The sequence below is a fragment of the Alexandromys fortis genome, unplaced genomic scaffold (genome assembly GCF_014885135.2).
Source record: "Alexandromys fortis isolate MF-2015 unplaced genomic scaffold, M_Fortis_MF-2015_v1.1 scaffold_6, whole genome shotgun sequence".
Classification (NCBI taxonomy): domain Eukaryota; kingdom Metazoa; phylum Chordata; class Mammalia; order Rodentia; family Cricetidae; genus Alexandromys; species Alexandromys fortis.
The window spans coordinates 10,033,689-10,052,988 of record NW_026067902.1 but is presented as its reverse complement, the minus strand read 5'-3'; the positions used below and the strand labels follow the sequence as shown (position 1 = coordinate 10,052,988).

The window sequence follows — 19,300 nt, the reverse complement described above, 5'->3', positions numbered from 1 at the left end:
TGGGACTCCTAAAAGTGGGAACAGGGGCTGTCTCTGACTCTTCTACTGGCTTTTGGGACCCTACTCCTCATACTGGGTTGCCCCATCCAGCCTTAATACAATGCAGGTGCTTAGTCTCACTGCAACTTGATAAGCCATGTATTGTTGATATCCATGAGAGACCTGCCTTTTCCTGAACAGAAATGGAGGAGTGGATTGGGGGGTGGGGTGGGCACAGAGGGGGTGGAGTGGGGAGGAAGAACTGGGAGAAGAGGAGAGAGGCAAAACAGAGGTCGGGTTGTAAAATAAATAAACAAAAATGAAAAAAAAAAGCCCCAGTGTCCAAATGTGTTTATATGGATTTCTTATACATTTAATAAAATTGAGATTTAATTTAACATGCCACAAAAGTTAGTATTTTAAAGCCTCCAATTCAGCGGTTTTAGAATGTTTACAAGGTTGTACACTGATCCCAACAGAATGCCAGAACATTTTCATCACCCAGAAAGGTTTGCCATTGGTCATTCTCCATCTCCGTCTCCATGGCTCTCAGCACTGCAAGCCACTTTCCCCATTCCTATGCAGATGGAGCCCTTAAATAGTCGGATTATTGAATGTTTTGTGCATGTGTGTTGTGTGGATGTATCTGGCTTTCTTCGTTTCCCTCCTCACACATTTTCAAGATTTCACCCATGTTGTAGCACGTATCAGCATTTTACTACTTTTGTTCTACAAGAGTCTCATGTAGCCTAGCTACCTTTGAGCTTGATATGCAGTAAGGGGGACCTTACAGTAGTAATCCTCCCACCTCCTCCAGAGTGCTAGGGTTACACAGTATGCCATCACACCTAGCTTATGAACTTCATGGATGTGAAGCACGCAATTCACCACCCGAGCAATATCTCCAGTCCAGTAAAAAGATATAAAAAGCTTCTTTTTAGAGAAGTTTTATGTTCTTAGAAAAAATGAGCATGAAGTATAGGTGGTTCTCCTAAACCTTGTTTCCAAATACGTCCTCCATTACTTGTTTAGGGTTGAATAATATTACCTTGTATGGCTATACACAAGTCATTCATTAGTTTATGAACGTTTGGGTTGCTTCCCCATTTATGAGTTTATAAATAATGTTACTATGAATATTTGTGTACAGTTTTTATGTGAGCATACATTTTCAATTTTAGGGGTATAAACCTAAAGAATTTCAGAATAATTAGGTAAATCTATGCTTACTTTTTAAGAAACTGTAAAAGTTTTCTCCAAAGTAGCTAAACCAGGTTACGTTCGTATCTATGATGTACGAAGGTTCCAGTGTTCCCACTTCCTCCCCAGTACTGTTTGTCCTTTTGAATGTAGATATTCTAGTAAGTATGATGCAGCGTCTCGTTGTTTTTATTTTGTTATTGTTGTTTTTGGGGTGTGTGCGCATGCATGTTTTACCGGGGATTGAACCTAGAGTCTGAAGCATGCCAGGCAAGCATTTTTCTACTGATCTATAGTCCCAAACTTATTTTTACTTTTAATTTTGAGACAAGGTCTTACTAAATTGCTCAGCCTGGTCTTGAATTTTCAATCTTCCTGCTTTCAACCTCCTGGTATTTGGGATTATCAGTCGGTCCTAGCAGGCCTGCCCCTCATTGTCATCTTGGTTTGCATTTACCTGACGATTAACAATACTGAACATTTTCTCTAATCTTTAACATCTTTGAGAAATGTCTACTCAGACCCTGCTCATTTCAAAACTGAGTCATTTGTCTTTTAACTGAACTGTAAGAGTCATATATCCTGGATACTAGATCCCCATAAGATACGTGATTAGCAAATGTTTCTTTTGGACATTTTTCAGATCTTGACTTTAGATTGGCCTGACATGACTAAAGTTTTACAAGTAGTAGAACTGGTCATTCAGTTCTCAAGCCCTCCAGGAAGAGAGCAAAGCCATACTTAGACTAGGTCATTAGAACCGAGAGAGATTTTAGAGATAAATTCAACTCCGTCATCTGGCAGAGAAAGTGAGCTGTCTAAGGCTAGGCACAGGGAGGCAGCTGGAAGCTGGGTTAGGCTTAGAACTTCCGTTTCTGACTCTTGATTCCTTTAAACCATCTGAGAACTGACAGATTACGTTGAAAAACAAAACAATCGATGTACAAGAAGAAATAATTGCTTTAAATTTACTTTCACTCAGTCTGGGCATCTGAAATGGAAGGGAGAAAATTCAGAAGATGTAAGGAAGGCATGAATCAAGAGAGCAGAAAAGGCCCTGTGCTAGACTCCTGGAGGTGTAAAGATGGGCTACACTTGATTCTGAGACCTTAGTAGAAAAGACATAAACACATAAAAATATGATATATTGAAACAGGGGTCATGATAGGGCCTGAAAAGACATTAATACACACCTTATCAGTGGTTTTACATGCTTCCAGAATAATTTCTAAAAACTCAGTATATTCTTAAAGTAGCCCATGTAGTCAATATAATTTATTACCAGAGTGAAACAGGATTTGACTCTTACTGATTGTATAATTAGGGCAAGGATGTAATCTCTTTGAATCCCATCTCTCACATATAAATGGGAACAATAGTAACATTAACAGTCATATCTGTTTTTTTCTAGGACAGTGTGGTGTTTAGAAAGAAAATGGCCCCCAAAGAGATTGGCACTATTAGGAGGTGTGGCTTTGTTGGAGTATGCATGGTCTTGTTAGAGATAGTGTGTCACTGTGGAAGTTGGCTTTAAGGGCTCATATATGCTCAAGCCATGCCCAGTGTCTCAGACCACTTCCTGTTGCCTGCTCCTCCAGCACCACGTCTGCCGGTGTGTCATCATGTCACACCGTGATGATAACAGACTGAACCTCTGGAAATGTGAGCCACCCCAATAGGAGTTGCAGTGGTCATGTTGTCCTATGTCCTTAGTTTTACAAGGTATTTTGATTTAGGCATCTTAGTTCAATACTTTATTTTATCCTAAAAAGTTCTGGGTTCAAGGTCAAATTACACAAGCGATCTCTCATAGGGCTGTTTACTTACATATTTAGAAGATGGTGGTTTGGGGCAGATGTTCTTGGCTTTTAGATAAGGCCTATAAAAGACGAAAATAAAATTAATGCTTGGCACAGAAGAATCAGGAAAGTTAGGAAAGAATAGTGATTTAAACATTATGATTAGAATTGTAAACCAATAGAATTTCTGTATAGGGTAAAACAAATAAAAATCATTATTTAATAAGTGTAGAAAGAGCAGCGGGCTGCGTTTCCATCCGGATCCCAGCTAGCTTACCCCCAAAATAACACAGAAACCATATTCATTTAAACACTGCTTAGCCCATTAGTTTTAGCCTCTTACTGGCTAACTCTCACATCTTGATTAACCCATTTCTATTAATGTGTGTAGCACCACAAGGTAGTGGCTTACTGGGAAGATTCTAACCTGCATCCATCTTGGAGAGGAGAGCTATGGCATCTGACTCACTTCCCCTCTTCCCAGCATTCTGTTCTGTCTACTCCACCCACCTATGTTCTGACCTATTAGGCCAAGCAGTTTCTTTATTAACCAATGAAAGCAACACATAGAAAGAAGATCCGCCTACAATTAAGAAGTAACCTTACTCTCCCTTCCTTAGCCCTGTATTCCACTCACCAAAGACCACAGATGCTCTTAACAATTCCTTTTGTGATTTTTTTCTTTCAGGATATCCTATGTACAAATGTAGCATTCTAATAATATTAATGAAATATATGTGGTCTCTTCATTGTTATAGTCTTATTTGAGCAACAGTTCTTGAATATCGAGGGCCAGACATGAGAGAAAAGATGATTAACTGCCTTGTTAAGAAACTTCCTTGTTCTATATATTTTTAGTGTTTCAGAAGGGAAGAGGGGTTTGTATATAACCAAGTTTCCAGATCATGGGTTTCACATTTAGGATTTTAACTAATCTTTGATTAAAAAAAATATGAAAAACAAAACTGCATTTATACCGAACATGTAGACTTTCCCTCCGTATATTCACAAAATCAAACTATTTCCTTGGCATTTCCATTGTACTGGGAACCATAAGTAATTTGCGGATGATTTCAAGTCTAAAAAAGGACTTGCATGGGTCACATGTAAACACTACAGCATTTCATGGACGGGACCAGAACATTTGTGGATTCTGGAACCTGTGAGGATGTGACATGAAGCTAAAGTCTAGCTAGTGAAACAACGACAGAGCAGAACTGAGAAGGACCCAATCTCCACAGACCAAACCTCAAGATAATAGAGACTGACCAGGGTAAGTCAAGGAAGGCAGGGGCGTCTCTGCCTTAGTGAGTTCCGCATCTTCCTGCATCAACAGTGATTGACAGGCCTAGGGAATGTATGTCAGTGCTACAGTGCTTGGTGTACAGCATGTGACCAGTCTGGGTTCCATTCACAGGAGAGGGGAGGAGAAAGAGGAGCAAGGGGGAGAAGAGACGGAGGGAGGGAAGAGAGACATTATAGGTGCCAAATGAATATTTTCTGAGAAAATGATTTGAGTTCATTTAATCAAAAAAGTAGAGGTGAGGAAAAAACCCAAAGTAAAATCACCGAGCTAAGAAGGTGGCTCAGGGGTACTTGCGGCGCTCATGGGGACCTTAGTTCAGATCTCCTGGCTCATGGGAACCTTAGTTCATATATCCTGCAGCCACATAAAAATTGGGCATGATGATCCTAGGCACTAGGGGGTGGAAATGAGTGCTGGCCTGCTTAACTTAAACAGTGCGCTTCAGACAGTGGGAGATCCTGTCTTAAGGGAATAGGGGAAGTGCGATAGGGCAGACACCCAACATTCCCCTCTGGGGTGCACGACACAGACACACACACGTCAGCCAAATGGAGGAAAATACACTAAGCAAGAGAGAGAAATAACAGGACAAAGATGGCAAGGTGCCAGCAAGAGAAAAGGATAAAGGGGTTTTGTTCTGTCCACCTCAAGTATATACCAGGAGAGTATCAAAGGACATCACCAAGCTGGAGGATGTTGGTGCACTGCTCCTGTGGACCGGCTATAACCAGTGCCCCTGCTTTAGTAAGCAAACACTGCAACCAGTTTGCACCTGGATCAAAAACTGCTTTGCTGGGAACCAGTTTTCCCAGAAAAAAAAAAAAAAAAAAAAAGAAGGAACCAGAAAAACTTCCAGTGAGGTAGGTAATACTGTAGATCCTTTCTTCCTTTGGCATTAGGAAAAAAAATAATGCTTAAATCTCTGCCGACAAGACACTGCCCAGGTTTTTTTTATTTCTCTTTAAAATCATGCCTGGACTGAAATATGTTATTACAGGATCACCATGCAGGTCAAACAGACCGGAAACAAAAAAGGCTGGGACCGTTTATTGCTATTAGCAACCGGAGCAACAAAACAAAAACGATTAGGGCGGTAAACTCACTTGGTGTTAGGATCCTTCAGCTTTCCCTTGGCTGCCAGGTACTCTTGGAGCTTTCTCCATCTTTCTTCTGCAAAACGTGGACATAAAACGAACAACAGAAACTTAACGTGAGATTTTAACCAGTCCCTTTATATTCCTAAAGTACGGTACTTTCCTGGAGCTACTGGGGCTCTGCGAAAGTCGCTGGTCCTTTTATGCTTGCTGTCAAATTAATACCAACACCAGCACCAACGGCAGCAGCTTGATGCCAAGCTCTTTACTAAACTGTTTACAGTAACACAATAATCCAAAGAGGTATTTTGCTATTTGAGAGGGTAAATGACGTGCTTAAATTTACCCACTAATAGGCAGTAAAGCCAGGATTTGAAAGCAAGATTTTTAAACCCTTGAGTAAGCAGCGCCTAGGCCGGTGTACAAAACAGCAAATGAGCTCAGGAGAGCGGACAGCGCACGCACCTTGAAGGTGCCATGGGGGTGGGGTCACAGAGATCAGGGTTCACAACATCCCTAAGCCTCAGCCCACATTTTAGCAGTCGGTCTGCAGAGGTGCAGGGAGTCGGACTGAGGCAGAATCGGCCTCCTGACTCCTGTCAAAGTTCCGGCCATCACCAGCAATGCCTGGGTGTCCACACGCCGCCGCGGGGCGCGTCACTCCTTGCTGGGTGACCCGGGTCCAGCGACCTGAACCTATCTGAGCCTGGGGTAGGCTGAAGCAGGCAGGGGGCGGCCTGGCAGCTTCTGCGGGAGGCTGGCGACCACACTTACCCGCGGCTGCGCTGGCAGCAGGGCCCGGTCCCACCATGACTCTCCCGCGACAGTTTCTTTCTTCAAAGGGCGCGCCCTGTTCTGGACAGAGAACCCCGGCGCGCGTCCGGACGCTCTCATTGGCTCCGCGACTTTGAAATTCGCCAACCAGAGAGGGCGGGATAACAGGAAACGGGCGCCTGGCGGTTGGCCCCGGGGCCTCCTCGAGGCGCTGCGATTGGAGGATCGTGCGGGGCGGGGCCGGCCGGTGTCCGGGTCACTTCCGCGGCTGTGGCTCTGCCGTGGGCGCCGGTGGATGAGGCTCGAGTTGACAGGCCGGCGCCCAAAGGCGTAGTGCTTTTTTGTAGCCAGATAAAGACAGTTGTGGCGGTTAGACAAACCGGGAAAAACAATGCTCTGTATCAGTCTGGCTTTGGCTGCAAATAATAGCATGCCAAGTGAAAGTGGTCCGTAGTAGTTACTGTTTTCATTCTGTGGCCAAATACCTGAATGAAACAAGTTAACAGACTTAACTTATACTGGCATATGGTTTCAGAGGTCAAGCCAGGATTACTTGGTCTCTTCTTCACTTGGGCAGAGCATCCTGGCAGAGGGCACGTGTAACGGAGGCTTTCTTTACCTACTTGCGTACAGGAAGAGGCCAGGGCAAGTGAGCTAGTCCTCTAAGGATCTAGCACATTCTACTAGGCCCCCACCTCCTACCTTTCACTAGTTCCCAACAATGCCATCACATTACAAGATCATTAAAGGATCGCTCCACTGACTAGGCCATGATCAAATTGTTTCTGAAAGTGTTCTCAAGAAACACACTCAGAGGTTAAGGAAAAGAGAGGAAGAAGATGGTGAGGCGTGGAGAAAAATGTAATAAAGGGTTGGAAGAGCAAGAGGTTAGACGAGCTTAAACAAAAAGAACAAAGAAGATTTCACACTAGTGAGAAAATTTAAATCCCAAATTTAGATAACCCTAAGAATGGAAGTAAAATACAAAAACATAATAGATCATTTAAACAAAATAACATCAACTAGGTAAAGTTAAAATGCTACCAAAGTCCACTAAAAAAAAAAAAAAAGCAGCCACCAGAAAGAAAAAAGAACCATGGAGAAAAGAAAAGAGAGTGGAAGGAAGAAAGAAAGCACCACCATTACCATAAGCATAATTAATTAGATGAGTGCTTGAAGGGCAATAAGATCCAAGATCACAAAAGGGTGTTGTTGCTTGTGTTGTTTTTAATACGATGACAAGCCGCTCAGGGTTAAGAGCACGTACTGCTTTTTCAGGCCACCACAGCTGGTTCCCAGCACTCACTTTAGGCAACTAAAAGCTGCCTGTAACTGCAGCCCCATGGGGTCTGACAGTCTGATATCCCCTTGTGTGACTAAACATTTCCTGGGGAGACACAACACGCACGTCTACTCACTTTGACAGGGAATTCCAAGACAGGCCAAAAGGAGGCTACCACCAGAGTCCAGCTTGGTGGGCCGATGAGTCTTACTGGGGCTACATAGAAGAATATGGGTAAGAGTTACTGCACATGCCAGCTGTTAGAATCTTTGTGAATTTTCAAAGCTTTTTCTTTTTTTTTTGATACAGTCCATTATTTCTTATTCCGAGTTTCTTCTTCTCTAGACCACAGGAAAGCAGCTCCCAGTCTGCTGAAAAACAGCCACGTGTTTTTGATGGTACTTGTCTGAGTTTGTGTGGACATCAGCATGCGCACGCACTGAATATGTATTGTATTCACCAACTGAGCCTGGGGATATAATTTTCAATGTTATCTGAATACTGGCAGCTAACAAAAAAAAAAGAAAGAAAGAACAACTATGAAATCTGTTTTTTTTAAAGGTATTTTTTGAGATAGCAACGAGACATAAAAGTTAAGACAGAAGAAAATTCATCATAACAAAGTTGGACAAGCCAAGATAACAGAAAGATAAAAGAGACCGAAGAGAAGGCACAAGAATCAGAGACCTACTCTTTCGCATACGCAGGAGTCCCATAAAAATACTAAGCTGGAAGCTATAGTATGTATGCCGAGGACCTGGTTCAGACCCATGGCGGCCCTGTGACGACTTCTTCAGTCTCTGTGAATTATTAGCTTTGCTCAGTTGTTTTAGAGAGCCTTGTTCTCCTGATGTCCTCAATACCCCTGTGTCCTCCTGCCTCCACTTCTGTGGGGTTCACTGAACTCTGAGGGGAGGGATTTGAGGGAGACATCTCCTTTAGAGCTGTGTGGGAACCTGGTTTTGTAAAGTGGCACTAACTGTGGTGAGTTATCTGAACGTCTAACCAGTTGTTCCTAACAGTGAAGTAATGAAGACGACAAATAAACAAACCTTCACAATATTAAAAAACAAAAAAAAAAGCAAAACAGCTGTTGTGGGACAATCTTTGTATACTGTGAAGATGTGTCTCTGCCAAGGTGTCTTTTGATTGGTCTAATAAAGAGTTGATGAGCCAATAACTAGGCAGGAGAGGGTAGGCGGGACTTCTAGGAAGAGAAAGGAACTCTGGGAAGAAAAGGGGCAGAATTCATCAGTGAGACCTGGGGAAGCTGGATATAAAGCATGGAGGAGGGTAATGAGCCATGTGGCAGAAAGTAGATGAATATAAACAGGTTAATTTAAGTTGTAAGAGCGAGCTGGGAAAAGGCCTAAGTTAAGGCCTAGCTTTCATAATTAATAAGAAGTTTCATGTCATTATTTGGGAGCTGGTGGTGCAAAGAAAGCCTGACAACAAACAACCATCCCATTGCAAAACCCAAGAAAAAAGATAACAAATAAATATATATTAGTTCAAACTCGTTTTATTGAATTAGGATCAGCAACAATGCAGTGATTATTATTGTTGACAGTCATGAGGCAAACTGTGGTTTGACAACAAAGTTGGAACCCAGGGGAAACACTGATTGCATCCTAGAAAGCAAACTTCCAGTAGCAGTGATGTGGTTGTCACGGCTCAGATCTTCCCATCCTTGGATTGCTGGATTTAATTACAGGTCAGGTTGAATGATATAAGAATACCCAGACAACTTTAGGGACAAAAGGGGGAAAGACTGGCCCAATAATCACCTTAAATGACCTAAGTAAACGATACAGATTTGTGGTCATAATTACAGGGCTCTCAAGTATGAGAATGTAGAGCGAATTTCCTGGCTGTGGAGAAAGCCTAGCATCTACAGCATGGTGCTCTGGAGTAGCCACATCTGACTGACTCCACCTAGAACACCCTACTGCTGAGGATCCTGGTCAAGCTCAGAGGACTCAAGGGTGTGCCATAAATAATATAATTATCATAAATATATTTATAAATACATATATAAAATAACTTAAAAATAACATTCAACGTTCTGTCTTCTTGAGGCGTGTTCCAGGAGGATTTCATTCAAATGCTCTCGTTGGAATAAAACCCACTGAGGTAGGAAAGATGCAGCTATTGTCCCTTTCCTTTTGAAAACGATAGAGTTAGGTTTAGAGCTGAGTTCTTCTAACTTCACCCTACTCAAGCAGCAGTTTGGAAGCAGAAGTACACGGTCTGATTGACAGCACGGGGCTGTGGGTTCTCATCCCGACTGCTACCGAGTACTTTCCAGTACGCTTGTAGTTAGCTCATCTCTCAGATGGGTAGAGTTCTTTTGCTCACACCAGCTCTGTTCCTCCTGAGAACGCCATGAAGAATAATAATTAAAGTGATTAGTACTGTACTAAGTACAGGGTGCTCTTTAAATAACAAATGCCATTGTGTGTCGGGGTTGGTTCCAGTAGGCTCTGCTCTTCTCTCACAAAGAGGATAAACATTCATTTCGAATTACAAAGGCTCAGCACGTGCTGGGCGAGTGACTCAGGGTGAAGGGCCTTCCTGTACACGGTACATACGCTGTTGGCACTTCCCAGGTCAGTAGACTCCAGAAATAAGGCTGCTCTTACGAGATCTGGAAGTCTGTCATAGAGGGCAGCCCCTTCGCCAGGTGCACCCGGCTCTGTTCTTTGGTGGCGATAAACAGCCCTGGGTAGGCAGCTGATGTGAAGTAGTTCTTAGTGTTGATGGGTTCCCAGAAGAAAACGAGGTTGACATCACTCCCTGTGATGACTTTCGGTGTTTCAGGCAGTTCCTGTGATAAGCAAAATGGAGATCCGTTGGTGCAGTAGAAGGTGTTGGGAAAAAAACTGGAGCGTCGTCACCTCTGGTGTCTGGCCTTCGTGACAAACAGCACTCCAGAAGCCTGACTCAGATATGATCCAGGCTCCTTCATTTGTTCACTCAACAAACATTTATCAAGCATGCCTATTTGGTGTATGGTCCAGACTAATCATAACTTGATTTCCTTAGTTAATTGGAGAGAAATCTAAATGAATCATGAAGACTGTCAATGATGCCAGCATCTCCCTGTATCCAGACAAGTGGGATGAAACACTGCATGTGTGTATTCTGTCTTTAATGCTGGCACCGGGTCCTCTCACCAAATCTGAACACTGATAATTTGAAGACCTCTAAGCATTCTGACCCCCCCCCCGCCGAGTGTACAAATTACACATTTCTGGAAACAGTAGATCACTGAGATAATATTTATCTCTACATTTCAGTCAAAAAAGTTAGCCATATCCATACATACAAAAATAATTAACTGAAACCCCACAATGCTTCCCTGATCGATTTAGCTGCTGGCTGCTTTGAACACAACCTTTTTAGACTGTCCTCTTCCTTTGAGTGTGAACAAATCCTAACAATAACCTTCATGGAAAAATGCATTTCAAATTATGTGTTAGGTAAGACTCCTTTTTGGAACTCATTTTAAGCTACAAGTAAATAACCCGATCAGCTTCCTTGGGGTTTCAAATCAGCAAGAACAGTACTGCCCAGACCTGTTCATCCCCATGCTTTACCTTCTCCTTGGGTTGTTCTGCCTCTGGATGACTAGACAAGGTCTGTTCCCTTCTACATGTTCCCCTTATCCTTCTGCCACACTTCACCTATAGCCTCCCAGCTGAGTTCTCTGCTTCTCTAGTGCTTTCCTTCCAGACTACTGTCCATTTAAGAAATGTAACTGATACCAGCACCCTGCATGGTCTGGAACCCTTGTGGCTTTCAATTGTGTCTCAAATGGCTGGGGCCAAGAGCACTCCACTGATCCTTGCGGCTGGTTTGTGGGTTCAGGAAGTGCCAGCGAATGCAGATCCTAATGGGTGTGGGATGGCCCACCTGTACCTCTTGTTAGCCAGTCTTGCCAGGGAGCTCTGCTTTTGTCCCTCCCTCTAAATAACACTCCACCATTTTTCTCTCTTAGGACCTTGTGCATTTTCTGTCCAATATTTTCCGTTTTTGTTGTTGTCTTTTTGACTTGTCTATTGTCTGTTTACTAGAGTACTATGTCCCTTAAAGTTAGGGATCTTGACTTGCCATACTCCATAGCTTTTAATGCTGTACTTGGAAAAGAGAAGGCTCTTGGTAAATAATGGCTTGTTGAATGAAGTCATGAATGAAGCTACTGCCCTACTTAGTAGATGACATTTTCATTTTATTTGATTCAGACGGAGAAATACGGGTGCCTACATGCATTTTAGGGAAATTGGAGGCATTGGATTATACATTTACTGAATGAGAGTCACATTCTTCTCCATGGTAAAAATGTCTAATGCTTATGTGTGTGTGTGTGAGAGAGAGAGAGAGAGTGTGTGAGTGAGTGTGAGTGTGTGTGTGTGAGTGTGTGTATGTGTGTGTTTGAGGGAGATGGCTATAGAGAACATGGGGATGGAATGAGAGACAAAAGTATCACCAATGGACCAGTGGAGTGCGAAAGCTAAGGTTTGAGTGTTGTGGCTCTTAGCTTTTGGTTTCATGTGTGTTTACAAGTGGTTAATTCTCTCTGGTCTCAGTGGGCTCATTTGAGTTTCTTTAGGCCGGCCAGTACTACGCAAAACAGAGGGAAGATGTCAGCAAAGATCAACAGAACAAACGGATGCTCTGGGGTGGGAGGCGAATACAGTCAGGGAGTGAAAGGTGAGCGAGTGGTCTCACCTCCTGCGGCAGGAGGGAGACTGTGGCCACCCTAGGGGGACATCTGCCTACTGGGATCATTTACAGAACTCGGAGGTACAGAGGGCAAGACTGAGATGGGCGTCAACTGACCTTCAGCAGCACAGGCTCGTCTTCACCTTGGGCGCTCACAAACAGCTGGGTGTTTGAGAGTTTCAGAGTAACAGGATATTTAGAGTCGTCCAATGTGTAGGCATACATGTCAAATTTTACTGTCAAAGAAAAAGCCAGAAAGAAAGTAAATTCAACTACTTCTTTTTTAATATAAAAGAGGTGTTTATATAGGTGTGTGTGTGTGTGTGTGTGTGTGTGTGTGTGTGTGTGTGTGTGTGTGTAAAAATAGACCCCCAACTCTGGTATAACTGAATATACCATATTTATTTGTGGAGGTCGGGAGTGGAATTTTATACATTGTTGTGTCCTTTACAACGTCTCTGCTGTAAATAATGCTTCTAAGGCTTTCTATTTGAGTAGAATGCTTAAGGACCAAATTCTTGCTGAATCTCTTACAGTTACAATAGTGGAATAAGACCTCAACATTTGTTGGTTTATGAGTTCCTAATGGCTTAAAATGGAGCAATCTAAGACCCGCCCCCCCCCCCCAGACGTCCCACACAGTAAAATGACTGGCTCTTTTAGTACTACTAGAAATATAAATAGGAACCATAGGGGCAGGAGCTGTGGTTAGTGACAGAGCACTTGCTTCCTGCGCATCTGGCTTGCATTTGGTTTCTTTTCTTTTCTTTCTTTTTTTTTTTTAAGTATTTATTTATTTAGTATACAGTATTCTGTCGGCTTGTATGCCTGCAGGCCAGAAGAGGGCTCCAGACCTCATTACAGATGGTTGTGAGCCACCATGTGGTTGCTGGGAATTGAACTCAGGACCTTTGGAAGAGCAGGCAATGCTCTTAACCACTGAGCCATCTCTCCAGCCCATGCATTTGGTTTCTTGCACCAAAAACCAGGCATGTGTGTGTGTGTGTGTGTGTGTGTGTGTGTGTGTGTGTGTGTGTGTGTCTTGGGGGCAGGGGGGGGGGAGCATAGACTAAGTCGATAGGTGAGAGAAACTGTGGTAAATAGGAAATAGAAGACACAGCAATTCGCAAATGTCACAGAGCAGAAAGCATGGAACTGTAGTGCACGGTGTCTCTAATCTGAAAGAACCCTGCCTGCTTACTATAAAGTTGCTGCCGGGGTTCTTTAAAAATAATTTAAAAATAATTTTGTATATTGATGACGCATTCTGCGTCTAAAGCAGGTTGATTATAGAAGCTAGGACTGCGTAACAAGAAATTTTAGACACTGAATTTCGTCCTTCAGATCCCACTGCTGCTAGGAGCTGTTTGGCTTTCCCATCCGATTAGCAAGCTCTTCCTAACTGCACGCTCGTTGTAAGCATGGTCCCCAGCTTTCTAGCAGATAGTGCCTGACTGCGCCTCGTTAGCCGCTGGGCAAGTCATTAAATGTTTGTGATGCTCAGTTTTCTCTTCTTTAAAATCAGAATAGGGAGGTTGTGTTGAGAATGTCTATGAGCACCAAAGAGACGGTAAGTCAGAAAGCTCTCCGTGCCCTGTAGTGAGCTCAGGCAGGAAGCTGCGCTCTGGTGGCATAGATCTGGATGCTAGGCTGTCCTTTCCAGGGATTCTTGGTGGGGGTGGGGTGCTTCCTTCTGTTCTAGAAGAATCGTGCAAAGCCAGGGAGATAGATACGTTTGTGCTTTAAAAGCAGAAAGTTTGAATGGAACAAAGAAAGCCAAGGAGGGGAGGAGGGACAAGGTGGCCGTTTACCTTCATATTGCAGGTCAGTTAGTGGGACAGCTTTGAGATGCACCTTGTCCACATCCAGGCATATGTTTTGATTGAGGGAATCATTCATGACAAAATTCGACTTGACAAGCCTTGGCCGTCTGTATATCACATTATTCTGGAAGACGTGAGGTGCTGAATCCGATTGGATGGTCTCTAGAATCAGTATCACAAGTTCAGGTTACGGCCTAGTGACAAGTATAGATGTTGTACACGTGCTAACACAAGCGTCAGATGTAGCTGTGAGAGAGACTGTAAGGGTAGCCAAGCCATGTGGAACAGCCAGACTTGAAATCAATCAGCAGAAGGCTTGATTCCAGCTAAGGTTTTTCTTATGGTTATTTCTTAATTTTGTTTTTTTGTAAACCAATTTATAAGGTAATACTTTTATTTTACTTTTTAAAAGAGTTCTTGAGAAATTTTTACATTTTTGTACTTTTCTTTCTGTCATTATGGAACCCTGGTTGGCTTGGAATTCACTCTACAGACAAGAATAGTCTCGAACTCACAGAGATTCTCCCGCCTCTGCCATCCACTGGGATTAATTAATTAATAAACAGCCACCATGCCTGGCCCTGTTAGCAGGTTTCCAAGTGACAAGGAAGACTACAGGTATTCCCAATCTATATTTTTCTGATGAATGAAAGCTGAGAGTAAATGTGTTAAGATGGTATACCACAGGCTGGGCGGTGGTGGCGCACGCCTTTAATCCCAGCACTCGGGAGGCAGAGGCAGGCAGATCTCTGTGAGTTTGAGACCAGCCTGGTCTACAAGTGCTAGTTCCAGGACAGGCTCCAAAGCCACAGAGAAACCCTGTCTTNAAAAAAAAAAAAAAAAAAAAAAAAAAAAAAAAAAAAAAAAAAAAAAAAAAAAGATGGTATACCACAGTGATATGTTACATATATATGTGCCAAAGGTTCAAGTCTACCATTTTCCTGGAATGTGTGTGTATGAGTAGCTTCATTAATCTTCAGGTTCTGACTAATTTCACTTCTAGGATGCTGTTCTAAGGAAATGAATGGGGACAGAAATTGACATAGATGTTTATTGTCACTTGAGTGTTGAAAAATTTGTCTGTAGAATGTCTATAATATATCAAATAAGAAAAGCTGGATATGAGATCGTGTGTATTCCAGGGATGATGATGGACATGTTTGCCCTCGTTGTGCATCTGCATGCACCAAAGGCTTTAAGGAGACATGCCATGGTGTTGGTAGGGTTAAAACCTGGGTGACAAAATGGAGTGACTGTCAATGTTTGTTCTTATGCCTCGTTTTATTTAAAATTTTTTTCTAGGTGGAGAAGTATTTGTTGTCTAGGTTTTATATTAAAATGAATACTTGATTTGTATTTCCTGTGGAGGAATGAACAACAAAGACACGAAAGAAAAACCCAGGGTTCTCATAGTCAGGTCGGACGGACGGAATTAGCCGTGAGGGTTTCCCACGTGGAGACTGAGCCTCATTTCCTCTTATAGAAAAGGAGAGGGAAGGTTGTTTTGCAGCCTACAAAGGGCGTGGTCATCAATAAATTAGTAGAATTAGTAGTGGTGCAACATTAACAAAGGCAATCGGAGTAATAATAACAATGGCTGACATTACTTGGGTGATGATGTCACATTAGGCGTTCTAGTCTACATTGTTTTGAGGTACTGGCTTATTTAATCTTTACAGGAACCCAGTGAGGTGTAAGACTTGGTCATCTCTATTCACAGAATGGGGAACTGGAGGCCAGAGAGATTGAGGAACGTGACTAAGGAGGTGGCACTGGTAGAGGTCATGAGCTAATGGACTTGGACTGCTTTCTCTCCAACCAAAGGTCTCTACTTGACCTTCACAACGCAGCCCAGAAAGGAGCCCTTGAGCAAGTGTTCTAGACTCAGGCTGTCTTTGAACTCTCCCCCTTGGAGAAGAGCCGCATTTAGGTTTTCTTTATTATAGTTATCAAGCCAATGTCTGGTTGCTTTCCTGTTATTTTGGTTCCAGGTTTTATTTTTCTTTCTACTCCATTGTCGCCATTTGCCAAAAAATAAAAAAAAATTGGATTTTTGTTATGTTTTATCCCTTACCTTCTAAATTATGGGTCATGGCCTCCAGGTCATCTTCAGCAAAGACCTGATCGAAACCCAGCCGCCTCTTCTTCAGAACCTTCCCTTGGTCTGATGTCGCTGCCACCATCACCAGGCTCTCCTCGAAGGTGAAGTTGGACATCTTTGAGGTTTCAGAGGCTCTCAGAGACACAAATTTGTCCGTGCATTTCTCATGAAGCGAGCCATAGCTTGCCTCATAGAAGGATTTCTGTGAGGAAAGGAAGTGGCACCTCAGAGCTGACCTACGACCTCATGAGGAGACTCTTTAGTAGGGTCTGTACCGTATCCTACAGACTTAGTGAGGGGGATTTCCACTCTGGCTGTGGGGAACCAACCTGTGCTTCATCCCCCACTCTCCCCTCATCCTCCACTGCCCCTCCTTCCCTCCCGCTCCCTTCCTTCTTTTCTCCTTTTTTGGATTCCCCTGAAGTCATATGATTTGGGGTGGGGGAGGTCTTTTCACCCAATTTCATGCTCAAAACTAAAACATTTTGATGACATAGGTCAACACATGATCCTGGTAAGTGAGATCCTTCCATCAAGAGATCTGACATCTACTTGAGAGTGCTCAAAATATTCTGGCCCCCTGTATTGCCTGATCAAATTCAACCAACTTGAAGATTCAAAATATTTTTTTTAAAAAAATAAATGACATCTGTACTGAATATGTGAATCCTTTTATTATTACTTCCTGAATAATGTAGTCACTGGTTGACAAGTATAACTTAGAATTATTCTTACAGCATTTGCATTGTGGCAGGTGTGGCTAAGTCACCGACATACGATTTAAAGTCATTTGAGAATGCATGCATATTTTATACAAATAGAAGGCCACTTATTATAAGGGACGTGAACATCTGCAGAAGGTGATCTCCCTGGAGGGGGGAGGGCTTGTAATCCAGTCCCCATGGATGCCTTCGGCACAGCTGTTCTTCTGGAAGGAGCTTTTAAACCCGCTACACAAAATAACTCACTGAGGATGTGCAACGTTTTCCCTTCCTTTTCGCTAGCTTCCTCCACCTCACCCCTGTGGGCTATCGGGCTATCTCTGACCTCTGGCGTTAGTGTCAGAGAATGGTGTCAGCAAGATTCCAGGTGAGGTGGACTGAAGCAACTGGCTAAGGATGACAAAATTAACATTTTGAAGGAACCTGGCCCAGAAACAAGGGCTTCAGGTAGCTCTTCTCTGTCATGGAAGAGTCAATGAACATGAGGAACGCCAGTTAGCTACCAGGTTAGAGAGGTAAGTGGTCTCATGAATAAAAAAAATAAATGTATTTTAGACTCTAGTGAGGTTGAAACAAACCCCTCACTGTGCTTTTCTGGTAGAGGGGCTAGTGTGTAAAGAGAAAAAGAGAAAATCCAACTCTATAAGAATGATAATCATGGACTTACCTGATTCAGAGAGAGGTGGTCAATGGCAGAATTGTATTCTTCATTTTCACTGTCAAAAACATATAACGAGACTGTATTTTTGTTCATCATTTTACTATGGTTGGTAGGTATACGTATTTCAATGGCCACATTAACTTTAGGTAATACCGGCAACATTCCTGAATACTGATTTAGACACAGGCACTGTTGAGTTCGAGTGCTCTAACACAGCAATGGGTCTTAGTGGATGTTTAGGAGTTACTCCATTTTTAGCAGAATCTGATCCCAGTCAGGATGAGAATTGGCTCTACAGTAACCTGGTCACATGAACACACCCACACCCACCATTACTCTTATCTTTGAAAAGCTAAAGACTTCTACATATTCATGTCTACACACATAGTAATTCATTTGTCACTAATTTGGAATTAGAAATTATTAAAACAGCTTTGTGCTTTATCTGTAAAAAAATCAGGCATGACTAATAAATCAAAGAGCCTTAATTGGCTGAAACTCCTTAGAAGAGAAGAGAAACTTAAGAAGCACCACAGACACACATCATACTCGCTAAAGCAGATTCGTATTGGACAGGAGCCAAGCAATATTTTAATTTTTTCATTATTCAATATTTTCATTATCACTAACATTAATAGAAAACAACAAGAATATCACATTAGTTAAGAATGTTCTGGAATTTCAACTCTGCTCACTTCTCTTCTCTATCAAGTTGAAGCTTGACTGTGGGTGTGAGTTCACATGCCCAAGAGCCGTTTCTTCCTCCTGACTGGGATCAGGGTCTCCCGAGAATGAATTCTCTCTCAAACAGTTCGTGAAAACCTGCTGCTGAAGCAGGGCACGTCAACTCTTTAGAGTGCCTAGGCTGATGCCAGTATAAAATTACACTGGAGTCAGTGTGCAACAAAAATATTCTTCTGTAATTTCTATTTCTCTCAATGAAATACCAGTTTAGCATGTTGGATGTGTCATCTTTTTAGGTCTTCTCTAGTCTGGCCTGACAACATGGCCCCTGGCTGGCTGCTTTAACTCCTAGTTGGGTTCATTGAATCACAAAAAGTAGGATGTGTTTCTTACCTATAACAGTTCTTCAGGTCTTCAAACAAATCAGGAACTTTGGCCATCTTGACTTCTGCAAGAGAACACCAGTGGCTGTCAGCTCCCCACCTCTGAACCCCGTGCTCGTAAGGGTGGTGACCCTGCTTTGAGCTTCTTGAGAAACCCCAGTGAGTGGCTGACTTTTCACGTGGCCCAGCCTTTCCTCTATTCTGCTTCACACTTCCTTCCATTATCTGTGTATGCTCTGGTCCCCTCTACCACCTTGGGCATTCGCTTTAGAATGTTTTCTCTCTCCTGGCATTGTTTGTGTCCAGCCCATCCCGTCACACTAGTAGGCATTCCGTGTAAGGTGGCCAGGAAAAGGAGAAGAATGAAAACCACCCGAGTGAGGTCTCTGCCTTAAGCAGAGGCCAGGGAGAAACAGCCTGACAGCCTGGGAACGTGCAGATCTCCCTCATTTTTGTCACTAGAGATATCCTATCTCCAGGACAAGAAATCCTGTTCAGCTGCTCCCTCGGTTCCTTATTATCACGAGAAAGAGAATTCTTCTCTCAGTCTGTGATCCCAGCTCACACATCAAATCAGGAACAACGAGAGAAGGAAAGAGAACATTCCATAGCCTTACAGAAGGTACCTAGAGAGAAGACAGTCAAGGAGCAAACAAAAGACAATTCCCACAGCCTCAGATGCGATAAGGACAATACCTTGGTCTACACGAGCGAGCGCCAGTGAGGTGACTCCTTCTGTGCCCTGGAGACTTGTGTCTGAGTCAGGC

At 43.0% G+C, this 19,300-nt stretch overlaps 2 protein-coding genes across 4 annotated transcripts in view; both read right to left on the bottom strand.

The window, feature by feature from the left end:
• Ckap2l (cytoskeleton associated protein 2 like) overlaps window positions 1-6,330 on the bottom strand; it is a 24,037-nt gene extending 17,707 nt beyond the window's left edge. Inside the window, exons 1-3 of one of the 2 annotated variants that reach the window (XR_007590412.1) lie at window positions 6,153-6,330; window positions 5,388-5,454; window positions 3,007-3,058 (exon numbers count right to left, since the gene is read on the bottom strand). Coding sequence is in view for 1 of the 2 variants with exons in the window: in XM_050134275.1 (XP_049990232.1) it covers window positions 3,007-3,058; window positions 5,388-5,454; window positions 6,153-6,189 (156 nt within the window). In the remaining variant the exon portion in view is untranslated. The remainder of the gene's footprint in view (window positions 1-3,006; window positions 3,059-5,387; window positions 5,455-6,152) is intronic. The other variant, XM_050134275.1, reaches the window with a different exon arrangement.
• Window positions 6,153-19,300, bottom strand: Il1a (interleukin 1 alpha). Of its 2 annotated transcripts, none has more exons than XM_050134278.1 (7): window positions 19,230-19,300; window positions 18,544-18,598; window positions 17,473-17,521; window positions 16,057-16,285; window positions 13,971-14,144; window positions 12,277-12,395; window positions 6,153-7,903 (listed from the first exon to the last, which is right to left on the bottom strand). In XM_050134278.1, exons 2-7 carry the CDS (start codon window positions 18,588-18,590, stop codon window positions 7,748-7,750), a joined length of 774 nt encoding a protein of 257 aa, XP_049990235.1. In that variant the 5' UTR covers window positions 18,591-18,598; window positions 19,230-19,300; the 3' UTR covers window positions 6,153-7,747. The 2 variants fall into 2 exon arrangements, with proteins under 2 accessions (XP_049990235.1, XP_049990233.1); XM_050134276.1 differs by lacking the exon at window positions 6,153-7,903 and adding an exon at window positions 8,937-10,261 and having other exon boundaries at window positions 19,230-19,298.